The sequence below is a fragment of the Aplidium turbinatum genome, chromosome 4, assembly GCF_918807975.1.
Source record: "Aplidium turbinatum chromosome 4, kaAplTurb1.1, whole genome shotgun sequence".
Classification (NCBI taxonomy): Eukaryota; Metazoa; Chordata; class Ascidiacea; order Aplousobranchia; family Polyclinidae; genus Aplidium; species Aplidium turbinatum.
Genome location: NC_137475.1, coordinates 5,043,653 through 5,058,798, shown reverse-complemented (window position 1 = coordinate 5,058,798; position 15,146 = coordinate 5,043,653). Strand labels below are relative to the sequence as shown.

At 36.5% G+C, this 15,146-nt stretch overlaps 1 protein-coding gene across 1 annotated transcript; it reads left to right on the top strand.

Moving 5' to 3' along the window:
• The first annotated feature begins 2,838 nt into the window (after positions 1-2,838).
• LOC145768618 (tektin-like protein 1) lies at positions 2,839-13,184 on the top strand. The gene is made up of 7 exons (XM_082580156.1): positions 2,839-3,452; positions 5,830-5,934; positions 6,333-6,484; positions 7,654-7,794; positions 7,949-8,030; positions 8,312-8,521; positions 12,081-13,184. Exons 1-7 carry the CDS (start codon positions 3,060-3,062, stop codon positions 12,276-12,278), a joined length of 1,281 nt encoding a protein of 426 aa, XP_082436282.1. The 5' UTR covers positions 2,839-3,059; the 3' UTR covers positions 12,279-13,184.
• Positions 13,185-15,146: the final 1,962 nt, after the last annotated feature.

The following is a 15,146-nucleotide window of genomic DNA, read 5'->3' as shown; positions in this document are numbered from 1 at the left end:
CACTTAAACCTTTTAATAAGGCTATTTTGGCTTTGTTCAACTTAATTCTTTTGTAGCGGCAGATTGTTGTTCAATGATTAACTTGGAAATGCAAACTTCAGTCAGTCTGTCAATCACCACACAGTTTTGCAATGACTGTTATTAAAATGAATTAATGTTGATTACAAATAAAACAAGGGAAAAATTCTTTTTAATGGTCGCACGTATTCTATTACCGGTAACTTTTGATAAAATTTATAGAAAAACGTCAAATGAACATATAGGTTACCGATGTTGATCCTGTGTGCCAACATATAGCTCATAACATAATTTCGTCAATCTCATCAATCGTCAAGTGCGTTGCAAATTCAGAAAATTCTTCTACGTGTGTTGCTTTGAAACTTATGTAACATATGGTTCCATGAGGAGACGCGATATACCAAAAACTTTTAGGGGTCCGCGACCGCTTCGAAGGTACCAAAAGGGGTCCACCAAGACAAAAAGGTTGAGAATCACTGTTCTAGTACCTTCTAGTCCTTCTAGTAGGCCTACTGTAGTTGTCTTTGAAATAATGAACGAAATAATCAACAACTAGTCCCGTGATTTTCACAGTGATCACTCAGGTGTGAAATTTGGTTCCCAGCTATATCTGAAAAAAATTACCCTACCTGCTTTTTTCTGGCTAGAATATTTCAACAACACCAGAAGATACAAACAAACAAAAAATACTGAAACAATTCATTGTGCTGGAGTTTTAAAAGTGTTAGCCAATGTCTGCAATCTTAATTTGCTTAGTTGTGCTGTGTAAATGTTATTTGTTTGTAAAAATACAACAATATGATTTGATTGGTTATGTTCTTCACGGCAAAATATTAGAATAATAGTTCAAAAGTAAAAATGCTAAATTGTTCTTAGTCGTGCTTAATAAAGTTTGATGATGACTTAAGTACTGTAGTAGCCTATGTACTGCATTTATTTTTTGTATACCGGTAGGTGTATCGTACTTGTGTTTTTGATTACTTTTTTTCTAAGTTTGTGCAGTCACCCTGAGCCGGTTTTCTGTAATTCTTGTCTTGCTGAGTATTTGATTTTATCATTCTCCACATGTTCACGCCAGCAATGAAAAGTAAAATAAAATTGATTTGTTTCCACTTTTCGCCAACCCCTGCCCCAAAGTAACCGATATGAAGGCTGGAGTACCGTTTTAGCCTACTCAGCCTTTCTTCAAAAACAAGCCATTGATGCAAATTAAGTCATTAAAAATGGATTTTCATAGCAAAAACATACATTCCAGTTTGAAAATAGGTTCAAAAATTGGGTAAAAAGTGACCAAAACAAAATTGCTTATAAAACTTGTTAAAATTAGTAGAAAGTTTAGTGGCAAGACTCAGACTTTATCACTTCAATCTTTGCTACTTCGGACTGAAAATTTTAAATTGATGATTTTCTGTTGAACTTTTTGCTTAGACGAAAGTATTGTTTTCAAGTCCAACCTATTACTTTTTCTTTTGGAATCGCTTACAAGCACTCATTTGTCGGCGTATTTGAAAATCAATGATGTGCACTGTTGTGTGTCGATGTCATTACAACGAAAAGAGCTCGTTACTTGGCAACAAAAGCTAACGCTCGAGCAAACGATGGCTAGGCTATCTTGTGCTTGTCTGGGATTTAGCACATTTCAACCACCGTTTTTGTGTAATTTTTTTTCTATTAAACATAAAAATTTAATCGAGAGCACGTTCTGTTGTCTTTTTAAAATCTTGGTATAATGTTCCTCAGCATTTTTTTTGTGTTGTTAAAATAGGCAAGTGGCAGGGCATGCCTGTGTTCTTGAATTACTTATCAAAAGCATTCAAATAACATTGTTGCATAACACCCATAAGTGTATCCTTACTTCAATAGAAAGGGGGTGTAAGTGGCAAAAAAATTTTCCTAAAACAAAACCGAAGCTGTGTTACACTGGTAGTCTACGTCGTAATTTGCATAGACTACGGTACCTTTTTACTCTACTAAGCTCAATTTACTTCTGAATGCCAAGGACTAAATGAAAGCCTAAAAAGGTACTGTAGTTAATTGAAGGATTTTAGCATTGGTTTTCTACATGATCAGATTTGTAGTTAGAACTAAATTTCTATGGTTCAGTTATCAAGCTTGTATGTTTTCGACTTTTTTATAGTTGTATGTTCTTTTCCATAGCCTAATTGTTTATTTCAACATGTGTTTTATTGAAGAATGTATATATAGCAATAGGAAGATAGCAAGTATAAAAATGAACAGTTTGATCAACGAGTTTTTGCTTGTTTTTGCTAACGTTTTTGCTTTTGTTCAACTATAATCATCAACATGATAACCTAATGCTTGGTTTTTAGTTATTTTTCTAATTTTACTAGTTTTTAACTGTTGATTAGGCTAATGATTATTATAAATGCTTAAGTGTAGGTATAAATGTTTCTTCTTCGGCATGTATAAAATAGTCATCAACTGTCTAACTCTTATAAGTCACTGCTGAATTAAACTCTTATTTAGTTTTTTTGTATTTAAAAGATTTGAGGAGCCCTGAGTGGCTGATATTTATTTGATCTCATTCTCGGACTGGAAAAATTTAATCCTGGCGGTTTCACATATTTGTAGAGGCTTTGAACCACTAACACAGACTCAATTATTGAGATTGACAAAGTGGAGTTTCCGATAGTTGTTGAAGTGCTGTTGCCTATCAATTATTCCATTCACTATAGGTGCCGCTGAATGGAGAGCAGTCCTGAACTCTAGCCGAACTAGCACTGCTTGATCTTGAATCTGGTGCGTAACCACTGAGCTAATGAGGTGGTAGTAGTTGAATCTACTTTTTTTTACAGAGAACTGCTGCTGCACATTGCAGTGCAAAACTTTGGTAAAAACATCAACATTTACTGGCATAAGGAAATAATATAAGATATACATCTGTTCAACATTTTATTGATGTTTCACATTGAAGCTGTGAAAAAAGTTGACCAAACTACCAAATGAGCAACCATTGAAGCAATAATACCATATTACATTTTTGATATTTCAAGCAAATTTTTACTTTATTGAGAAGAAGTATGGCGACTGGGACATGGGCTACACTTCCTCTTGCAACTGCTACAATTGGGCCGGAATGCTGGAGAGATGCAACTGTCAAAAATATTAAAGTTTCCCAAAATGTTATGCAAAAAAGTGACAAAGGAACAGATTTAGGAAAGCAGTTAGATCCTCTACCGACCATTCGTGAAAACTGTGCCCTGCAAAGCAACACTAAGATACACAGCTATGTTCGTCAAACACGAGTTGTCGTTGTCAAGTTGAGGGAAAATTTAGTTGACACAAATGAAGAAATTAAATCTCTGATTCGAGGCAAAGAAGCACTTGAGAAAACGCTTGAGCATATACGTAAAGATATACTTGTGAATAAACACAGTGTTTTTATACGAAGTTCAAGGCCATCAAGAGAAAAGGTAAGTTACAAATGGTTTTAAGTCACTTCATGTACCTTTCAGAAATTATTGTATTGGTATATTAACTGGTTTATTTGCCGATACGTCATTCCCAAGTAGCCCATAACAATTCATCTAAAATATGGCAAAATTGTAGATATGAATTTCTCATTATTTTTTAAAAAAATGTCTGGTTAAAAAATAGTTTTAATCAGCTATACTACCATCTATGGCTATTTGAAACTGAAATTTTCTAAGATACCAGAAAGCTATATTTTTAAAATGGTATTTGACAGGATCTATGCAATGTTTTGCTTTTGAGTTGGACAAGCTACACTATACAAAAACATGTTCAAAAGCATTGAAAAAACATAGACATAACTTACTTTCTGCTTAATGCGATAACACAAACTCACACAGTATCTACACTACTAACACATTGGTGACTGGATGGATATTCGGAGTCAGCTCCTCCCATTACTTTGGCATGCCATTAAATGTTTTGCCAAGACACAGCTGCTCGGGAACACTGTCGAACAGATAAACAGATATCCTTTTGAATGTTGCATAGATACTCTTACTGCTCGGCCACACAGGTAACAATGTGGAGGCTTTTTTCTTAAAAAGCATACAATGAGAACATGTATTGCATAGCAGCAAAGACTGTTTTCTTTACAGAAGGCTACAAAAAATTGCAATTTTCATATTCAATTAAAGAATTTTTTTCCTTTTGAAGCCTTTGTTTTTGTGGAGATTTTAAATTATGTATTAGGTCTTACTATTTGAGTCACTGCCATATAATCTGAGATGCAGTTTTTTTTTCTATGCTGCAAGAGTGCAATAAGAAGTTTAAAACCTACAAGACTCGTTTTGGGGCTTGGAATATTATTTTCTAAGCCTATATAAATGATTTTGTTGATGCACAATGCCAGCGTTTAAATTGTCATCAAGCATGTGAGCAACAATGAGCATCAGGTCTACATCACTTTTCAAAGATGATAAATTGATTGTGCAAAACGTTAAAATTTTCTGTTACATTTTGTTTTTTATCACAGTCCAGGGTTTTATGGAGATTTGGTTGCTGCAATACTTAATTGATTGACACCTCAACAAAGCCATTTCAAGCTAGTTGATCTTTGTATCATAATCTCTATCAGTGTAATAATATCAAATTACTTGTATCAAACCATCACAAATGCTTTGGAAATTCTTTAAGTCATATTATCTCTCTTTTCAAGACATACTTCCTTTGTTTGCACTTTTGAAAATAACAATCCTTTGTAAAGGTCGGCCAGTAAAGGACGCTTAAGCTTTTTAATCCAGGCTTTAAAACAACATTGATGGCAATAAAACTCTAATTCCTGATAAATGCCTACCGTACTTTTTTTACCAGACAATTCAACTTTTTAATATGTTCGCTTATAATGATCATAATGTCATAATAATAGTTTTGTTGCAAGCACATTGGTGCTTTTTCTCTTTGAATTTCATGGACTAATTGATGTTGTTTTACAATTCTATCTACATTAAATGACCGTTTGTAAATGTGGCCACACTTACATGGCTTAGGCTTTGTTATGTCGTCCACGGAACTGGTTTGATTTTAATGCCTGACCTTGTAGATCTCATCATTTAAGTCTATTGAAATTAGTTCATTTTCCTTCGAGTCTCAGTAGGTATTCTCGGCTAGAGGCAAATTATTATATTTGCTGCCCTCTCAAAAGAAAACGTGTATTGTTTGTTTGACAACTTTAAATTTTTAAACCAGTTTATTGCTTCAAGAAACTTTAGAAAAAATAATCATTCATAAGCACAATATAATACAATGGGACAGAATATAAGTAGGCTACTCATTCACTGCAATAGTCAAGTGGTTAATTTTAAATTTTAGCATTTGTCTGTCTATTCCCAGCGTGATCTTGATGTCGTTTATTATGTTTTAAACGTTATCTGGCAAATGAATGTTTGTGTCAGCAAGTTACTATATTCTTTGTCTTCACTGACAAGTTATGAATTGATGACCTGGTTTGTTTTCTATGTCATTGTTAGCCTAGTTCAAGAATGCAACTAAATTTTACCATGGAATAAGTGAAGTATAGAATAATGTTTTGTTTTGTTGATTGGAAATGCATGGTACAAATTTTTATAAGTTGGTTTCGGAGGAACAAAATCTACTTTTATTTTCCATGATGCCAGCATTGTAATGATGGTAACATTTTATACTTTCAAACGTTTAATTAATGTTTTCGAGAAAGACAAACAACAAATTTTGAAGCGGATTGAACTTTCTTCCCCTTTAGTAGCCTATCTTCATCTTTTGAGAATTATTGGTTTTGTATCAAAGAATGTTTGTGGTCTAATTTTGTTAATTTGTTGTTGAACCAATTTTGCATCACAGATTCCAGATGGTGCGGATGATTTACTGAGCACTGAACGACTTTCTCTGTTGCGCATTAAACGTACACTTGAAGCGGAATTAAGAGCCACTCAGAAGCAATTGCAAGTAAGTTATAGCTCCCATGTCAATTGTCAAAGCGTAGTGCTAGTGTTTACATATTGGGAGCGTGCATCTTCATTTTCTAGCCTATTAGACTCCGAATTTGCAGTTGGTTTCCTTGAGACTGGAAGTAATTGCATTAAAGTCCAGCATGCATTCAGCAATATCAGTTTACCGTTGAGATCATGACAGGCTACTACTACTACAGAAACGAATTTGTAATTACCACTTCTCAATTCTTATCAAAAGAATTAAATATTTTAAGATTAGTCAAGAATAATTTATCACTGGCTTGCTGACTGGCATGATGATGAACTTTGTAAAGTTTTTTTTTTTTCTTACTCCCTTTTCTGAGGTAGTTCGTGCAAAGCTCGAGTCGTCATTGTTTTCACTTCCTTCTTTAGGTTCTTGCGAGTTGTCGGAAGCGACTAAACGACACATTGCAGGAGAGAAGCAGGGTCATGGATCTAGTCAATCACGCTGTGTCATCTGCTAGGCCAGCTTCTGGTGGACAACAATCTAGACCTCCGAGTGTATCTGGGCAACTTTCTGCAGGGTAACAATACACATGAACTTTGCTAATCTAACACAATAAAATTTGTACATAGTTGATCAATAAGCTTTCATCAACTTAAAAATTATCTGAAAATCGTAAGATAAAATTTTGTGCATGATTTTTTTTTTGAGGTACAAATTTTATAATTCAAGTCGTTAGAAATCAGATATCTTGACTTACAATGTTGCCAGAACTGAAATCCAGCAAAATACGAGCAATAATGAACGACACACCTGAAAAAAAAACATCTTCGTTTACTTTGAAGTTTTTGTTTACTTTTGTTGTAGTTTTAATCAGAGCTTACCGGACAAAATTCGTTACCCATAGGCTACACGGATTAAGAAATATCGATTAGTGTTTTTCTTTATTAGAATCAGTGTATGGTTGGGCTATAACTAAGTTTGATAGAAGTTATTTTTAGCAGCAATACGGCCTAAGCCAAATATAACTTTGTTATTTTCACCAATCTATTCAACCAGTATGCCGTAAGCCACAAATTTAGCCTATGTAACAAACACTTATGCGTCATTGACACCAGGACGCCCCTCGACACCTAGTTGTGTTGTGTGAAGCCCACTTGAATCTACTTGATAGCCCTTGCACTTGTTTGTGTTGGCATCATCAAGCTTTTCAAGTGGCTTTTTCTTTGTCAACTGTTTACAATTCTAATTAAGAGCTTTTTATTTTTAAATTTATGTAATTCTTAGCAATAATGAAACCTAATTTGTCCGCTTTTAACACAAATATGCGCAGATGTTTAGTAGCTGCTTTGTGTCTTGTAACAATTTAGTTATCCTACAGTTAACACAACCATTTTTGCACAGATGCGTTTTGAAGGAAGAAAGATTTATCAACAACAGTAGCTACTGATAGGCGCTTCAGAATTTAAAGAATGTTTTCTGATTTCCGCATCGGCAGATAATCCAATGGCTAAGATGCAGTTTTTTGATAAATTTAATATCAAACTTTTTATCGAAAGTGACTGTTAGAAAAACCTATACCTTTGTTGTAAAAAACTTGCACAATGTCTGTTGAAAAGTAAAATATATTTTAAAAAGGCAATAGACAAACCGCTAATTGACAGAAAACTTTTTCCATTCCAATTTTGAATTTAATTGCCCGGCTAAGTCATAAAGCTTAAAGTTATGATAGGCTCTTTGTAATTTCAGGGCATACGAAGTTCCAAGCACCCCTGAGCCAGACCCCATTGGACCTTACACTCCAGAGGCTGCAGAAGCCATCCAGAGTTCTGTTGACGCGCGCCAAAGCTCGAGCGCCCTGCGTCGAGAGATAAGAGAATGCATTGACAGGTTCGCAATAATCAAGTAGTTTGTTCTACAATGAAACTGAAAGAAACATCGTGATAGTTTTGGCAAATGGACAAGCAAAGATTTACTTTTTCCTGAAACAAAAATGCAAATAATTTTAAAAATTGAACACTCAAAGACATTTTGTTGCTTTCAGATGCGTGTCTGAACAGAAGATGGCGCACTTGACCGTGAACAACGGAATGACTCAGAAAATAGCTGAGACTGTCACTCTTCGTGTAAGCGGTTTGTGTGGTTCTATCGTAAAATAGATTCCATCTAAACCAAATTGAGAGAAACAATCAACAATTTTCTTTGTTCACTCTTAGCAGCACACTAGTTTTGATCCAAGTTTGTTTTTTTTTGATCTATGTCCTGCTGTAAACGTTTTGTAGAAATTCGTTGACTCAATGAGCTATGAGCTTGTAATTATTTTGGATTGCAACTGTCGTTTCCATTTTTTGAGGCTGTGTCGCAAAATTGCATGACTGTTTCTAACTTCCATGTATCTCGTTTTCAGCAACATCTGCAAGTGAATCATGGCGAAAATCGAGCCGCCATTCATAGATCGCAGCGTCATTTTGATATGACAGAAAAAGCTCAGGGATATTCTCTCGGACCCATCTCGTCCAACGATCTAACATCGAGAGAGAAACTGACGAGGCCAATCGTGAAGGTTTACCAACGTCACGTCGGCTCCCAGCTACCGGAAGCTCATAACCTCATCGAGGTGATAATTAAGTCAATTTATAATATGAGACGTTCTATTGGTGCTAATTAAGCTAAACTATCACAACATGTATATTAGGGTGCCACAGGCGCCCTCATGTGGCCGAAATCACCTGAACTTTTTTTCTGGTGTGACATTTCACATATTAAGGCACTTTGCAAAGTTTGATTGAGATTGGACAAAAATTGGATGTGCAGATTGAAAACGAAAGTTTAAACTGAAATACAGTAAAATTAGGGGATTTCCCTAGTTTGAACATCAGTTTTTTTGCTATTTCTCATCTTTTTCTCAACGTTGAAACAAGGTAAATTCAAGAATAAGGTTAGGAGACCAGTGCCAGTATGTCAAGATCTCAATTGAGGTCAAGCATGACAGCTCCGCGCCTGTTACATTGATTCACCATCTTGCAACATTGAATCAACATAGCTGGCTTGACCTCACCCAGGGTCTTGGAATAAAGGCTTCCGATATTACTATCAGGTATTGGAGGCTCAAAACTGCTTGGTGTTCCTTATTTGCCTGCACAAACATCCGATCCAAACGGAAAGCAAATAGCCAATGCAAGCATAGAATTGTTAAACAATTGGAACTGTACTGCATGTCTTGCTGCAATGGTGTTTGACACCACAAGTAGCAATACGGGCCACAAAACTGCGGCCTGTATCCAGTGCTGTATTCGTAAAAAAAGCACAGGGTATACTGTCAGATTTTCCAAAATGATAAATAATACACAACTTACAAAATAGTCTTTATTCTACCATAACATGAATTATCAACATCAAAATTATACGAGTACGGAATTAAGTTCATGGTACACCCAGGTACCATTGGTCCTCAAATGGTTAAGTAGTTAGTTAGTAGTTGTCAAGAATCAGTAAGGATAGCATAAGCACTCTCTTTGGAAAACCAGAGGGTATACCATAATTGCTCGAAAAAGCAAAGAGTATACTGCGTATACCGCCGTATACCCTCAAATACAGCACTGCCTGTATCCAAATACAAGATCATCTTGGAAAAGGCCTACTTTGGGCAGCATGCAGGCATCATATTGGGGAGATAATACTGACGCATGTTTGGGAAGAACTCAAAATAGAAAGCAGCAATGGACCCAACATTTCCATATTTCAACGCTTTAAAAGCAATTTTCAAACTCTTTCTGATAGCGCATCAGGTTGTTTTCATACATCAAAATCGCACGAGGAAATTGATCTGCTTGCCAGCAAGCGGGAAGAATTGTCTGAGCTGATAAATCAGATGAAGCTCCATCCAGAATCATCCAAAGTTTTAAGAAGCGACTAATTAGAACTTTTGAATTTGTATCAATTGTACTTAAACATTGAGCCACCTACCAGTAAGGATGTGTCTCTCCAAAGACCTGGTGCATTACACAGAGCCAGGTGGATGAGCAAACTTATAGGCTATAGGCTATTCACTGAAAATTGTGCTCTTACAAGACGAAATTCATAAATTGCCCCCAAAAAATGCCATCATGAAAGCATCTCAACTCGAAAAGTTAAAGAGGTTTCTACAATTTACAGTTTATTTCTATGTATCATGGTGGTTTACATATGTTGAGGCGAAAAAGAAAGTTGATGCTTTCAGAGTCGTTAATGATGCCTCTGAGCGAGGCGTCAAGTTGGCCCATGACTTCTTGTCAACTTCAAACCTTGAAGAACGCTACCAAAACATTCTCCAAGTAGTCGAAAATGCGAGGAAGGTATTACCTAATGAACGTACTCGACAACTGCAGTCTGAGGGCACATGGGTTTTAACCATGTAATTGTCAAAGTAGGCCTACTGACTGTATAACTCCATAAAGTGTTGTCAGCTTACACAACGTTGCAATCAGCATTATTTGCAGCCTGTCATAGCATACCAGTAGCCTATTATGCTGCATTTTACTTTGTAATTAGATACTAGATAGTTGTGTGTTATTAATTGCCATTTTACCTTTCCATTTCACTATTATTGCAAGCGTTAAAATAAATGTAGGCCTCCATAAATTTTACGCTATTGTGGTTTTGTTGTTAAGTAGTGGATGTCCGGACTCTAAGCATTGTGCTTTCTGCTTTGTGTTTATCTTTCTGTGTTACGTTTTTACTGACTATGTTTAGTGTGTAAAGATCCAAATTTTTGTTTTTGAGTCCAAGTTCCGTACAAACATAGCTGAGATTTTGATCTTCAAAGACCAAAAAGTTTTCAATAAACAAAAACGATTAGTTAATGAATGTAGCCTACTTTTGATTCTTCAAATGCTGTAGTAATTTCATTTCAATAGGCATTTTCTTTACATGGATCCTTTTTTATAATGCATGAAACCTCATATTTTTAGGCATTTTTCATAAATTGTTGAACATATACAATTGACACATGGTCTGTACGATTGTAAATTAGTAAGTAAGTTCACCAGAAAGTGTTCGAAGTTTAAATACTCCGTAACTAAGAAGAAATGTCTGAGTTTTGATGATCTAGAGAGGGTTTTACTATTGAAATTGTGAAAATTTACCTTTAACAACTTTAAACCTAATCTGCACGTCCAAATTTTATCAAAACTTATTGAAATTTCTCACACATGCTTTTTTTACTAAGTGTCACATATAAAAAAAAGTTCAGGTGTATCGGACGCAATTTTAATTTTTGAGGGGCGCCTGTGGCACCCTAATGTATATAGTGACAATCCAGATGTATACAGTTCTGTATACAGTGCACCAGTAAAACGCCTCATATTATTCAATTAAATGCCTGGTGAACAGCCTCATTTAATTTTTAAGTCAATCCATAATGACAGTTCTTTTTTTTTATAATTACAGTTAAAAACTTATGATTATTATAAAAATATAAACTACATACAAGTATAAACTTGTCCCATCAGTTCCCTTATTAGGTGAATCGTCTGCGTCAGTGGTTCAAAGTCTCTACATGTATGCGAAACTGTCAGGATTAAATTTTCAAAACATTTTCAATTCCAAGATGAAGACTCAAACTAACAACAATTTTAAAGTAGTATGTTCAATTTTTCAATTATGCGAATAAAAATTTCATACACTTCTTTTCATTGGCTTCCTTAAAGCTCAGTCTATTGCTAAACGCAGAAAGTAGCATGTATTGGCGACGGATAACAGCGCAGACCATATGACACTGTTATGACTGTTTTAATTTTTGTGGTCACATTATAAGTGATGTGTTTGTGCAATTACACTACTAATTTTAACCTTGTAAGTTGCAAATATTTGCAAACCAATGGTAAGTTATGGATTGAACACTTGAACCTTCCAAATAAACTTCTACCAAATTAAGGTTTGAACTTGATGTTTTATTTAGGCTAATTACAGTACAATCAAGCACATACATCTTACTTAGGCTACATACTACTTACCTTAACAGTCTGATTCAACTAGCCTACCTGTACAATAACTGGTAAGTTTTAATTAAGAAAGAACCTTAATGTGTGTCTTTCTAAAAACCATAAAATCCCTCAAAGGGTGAAACAGGGTTGAATTTTCTCCGCGTAGCATATTTGTTGCATAATAATTGCAATTACACGTGTAAATCTATTCAGGCAAATGTCGGTCTGTCACAATCGATGCGGGCAACTAGCCGCAATATCGCTTTGCTGCATTTGGCTCGGCTCCGTCTCAGTGATGACATCAGGGACAAACGGGTAGCTTCAAGCATCGACGGCGCCATCGTGCGGTTGAGAAGACGCAGAGGAAACTACCGCTGGCCGATGGAAGGAGATAATCTAATGTCAGCTTAAGATCTAATCTCACAAAAAAGTGTTCACATAGCGTATTTTTTTTATTTTCTGGACTAACATATTTTTTTAAATCACAATTATGTTCTGTTTTATTTTTTGCTTGTATTGTTTTACCGCTGACAATAATGTACTGTAGGCTACACCGAATTACGATATTTTTTGTTTGGGCTATGTAGCCTACCAATATTATAGAGGACGTATATGATTTCAGCTTTTGTGCCCAAAAGCGTATATATTTTATTCTTTTGCTTGTTGCACTGCATGCGTCATGAGATTCATAGAAAAGTTGTAATTGCCAAAGCTAATGTCACACTGCAACGTGCCGGTAAGCACTGCTTTTAAGTTGACTTTCTAAAATATTAATCTACGCTAAAAACAATATTTCAAAGTGTTGTAAGCCCAGCAAAATGTGTTGAATTATTTCTATATTACTAAGCTTTGAATTTGTAAATTGTAATATTAAAGATCGCTCTTTTTGGTTATAATTAAGTAGGCTTCCCAGAGAGCAAAATCCGTCATTCATACATTGGCTCAATGTCTGCAGACGTTAAATCAATGTGACAATGACGGATTTTGCTTGATGGGTAGGCCCCACATCGATGGTTCTTTTTGAAATTGGCATTATTACGTTGCAGCTTCTGAATGTGTGATTTTCTAATCCACTAAATTAATCGCCATTACACGACATGCTAAATCATGAAAAAGTTTTATGTTTGATTGCTGGAAAAAAACGTGTTTGTTTTAAGAAGTAGGATTATACCGTTTTATCATTTTTCTTTCAAATTATGCACCACAGTATTTTTTTTTCTTTTCCCTTCAAATTGTATAGACCACTGCATGTTATTGAAGATATCAATTTTGTATTTTCCTAGTTGAAATAATGTAGTTCAAATAAAGTTTTTGATGGATAAAGGTTGTTCAAACAAGTTGTTCAAATCAGACTTCAGAAGTGAAGACAAAGTCAGACACAACTAATAGCAAGCACAATCTCACTACGCCTACCGGTGTGCACTCCCAGATAATCTTAATGAAAAGCATATAATTGTTACGTCAGCCATCATCGAATTTTTGATGAATGTTATCAGGTTTGGGGCTTTTTTTACCTGGGTAACTTACTACCCTTCACTTGGTGAGTAACTTATGGAGGGAGCTATATTTCTGGCTCTGCTGTAACCGTGTCCATTCACTTGTAATACCTCAAATTTCAAAACCCTCTTTGGAATGGATCATCTCATTATTGCTTAGGCTTCTATTGATTTCAAGCCCAATTGAGGTTAAAAAAATTTTTTTTTACTTAAACAAGAATATTTAAAGAAGAGGAAACGAAGGCTTGCAGTGACTGCCTTATTCTCACCACACTACCAGGGCGGTAGTTTGCAGCGCGTTAAACATGCGGTTCTTTTGGAATGATTGAATCTTCGAACTGGGAAAGCTTCTTGCAGAGCTTAATCCTGGCAGTTTCGGATACACTTTAAAATTGCAGAAAGTTTTGTGGTGCAGCTGGTACAGTCAGCTACAGAAGACAGTTCGCAAATGTTACGTAGAGCATATTTAAAGAATACTTGTTTCGAAAGACGGTTGAAAGTTACCAGTAAACTGTTTTTCTTGACTTTGCTGGCTTTGACAAAACTCATTGGCGACCAGGTGACTATTCATTTCATAAGCTTCTTCGTTTGAACCTTCTTCGCCACTCCAAGGGTCGAGGGGCTCTGCCTTTTACCACCCTTGGGCAGTGGCGGCGACGCGGTCTAGATGTTTGGGCAGGTGTCGAGCAGCCATTCAATTGATTTGTCATCCAATTCACGCAGACCACGCACACCATTTGGCGCATAGTAGATGGCGCAATTACAAATGGTGTGGTCTACGGTTTGTTCCTCCTTGCCACACTCACAAATCGCGGATGGAGTCATCCCCCATTTGTGCATGTTGGAGCGGAATAGTCCGACGCCAGTACGCAGGCGGTTGAGCCGCACCCAGGCCTTCCTTGGCAAATGCATTCCGGTTGGGTGGTTGCTGGTGTCGGAGAGGAAACTTTGGAGTCTTGAGGAGTTCTTCTTCCACTCCGAGCTCCATTGGTGGTCCGCCCAGGTAGCCGCACTGATGGATTGGTCTTCCGCGGTTTTCATCAGGAGTTGTGCGGCACGTACAAATGGGTGTCTCGATTTCAGTCGCTGAGTTTTCTCGTTCACAGACTCATAGAGACTTGAGTAGAGTAAGTGGTTGGGGTTCGTAGCGCGACGAGAAAGAGACAGGATAGCTTCTTCGCGACGAAGCTCAGCTGGTTGGATGCCTGCAAGGACAGGGAGATTTTCCGATGGTATAGGTCGCAGGCATCCTGTCACGATACGCAAGGCGTCGTTTATGGCAGTGTCGATTTGATGGCAGTAGGCACTGCGGCTCCAGAGAGGTGCACAGTATTCTGCTGGAGCATAAACTAGCGCAATGATGGCAATGCGCATGGCAATTGCGCAGAGTATCGACTCCGGCTCCCCAGCCTGAGCCGGCCAGACGCCTTAGCAAAGCTGTGCGTGTTGAGATCTTTTTGCGTAGTGACTCCAAATGCTGACGGTAAGTGACCTGTTCAGGACTACCCCTAGATATTTAGGGTTTGGGCAGAAGGGCAGGGTTTTTCCATCGGTGTTGATCTTGAGCTCACGCTTCGCTTCCCGTTTGTTTAAGTGGAAGGCTGATTTCAGTTTTTGTAGACCTGTGATAGCCCACTGTTGGGCGTAGTAATACCATAGTTACAGTTTCTAATACGTTTAAGAAATCAAACAACCAGCATTTATAATCCGACATTATTTTAATCTTAAACTTGTGTTTTCAGAAAATATGAAACTAGCAACCAAAGTTTTTCCTCGTTTGAAA

Bases quoted from the DNA above. Each gene is read 5' to 3' on its own strand.
- LOC145768618 (XM_082580156.1), top strand. From the start codon at position 3,060: ATGGCGACTGGGACATGGGCTACACTTCCTCTTGCAACTGCTACAATT. The intron at 5,935-6,332 runs GTAAGTTATAGC...TTCCTTCTTTAG, and splicing joins CCACTCAGAAGCAATTGCAA to GTTCTTGCGAGTTGTCGGAA. The intron at 7,795-7,948 runs GTTCGCAATAAT...TGTTGCTTTCAG, and splicing joins ATAAGAGAATGCATTGACAG to ATGCGTGTCTGAACAGAAGA.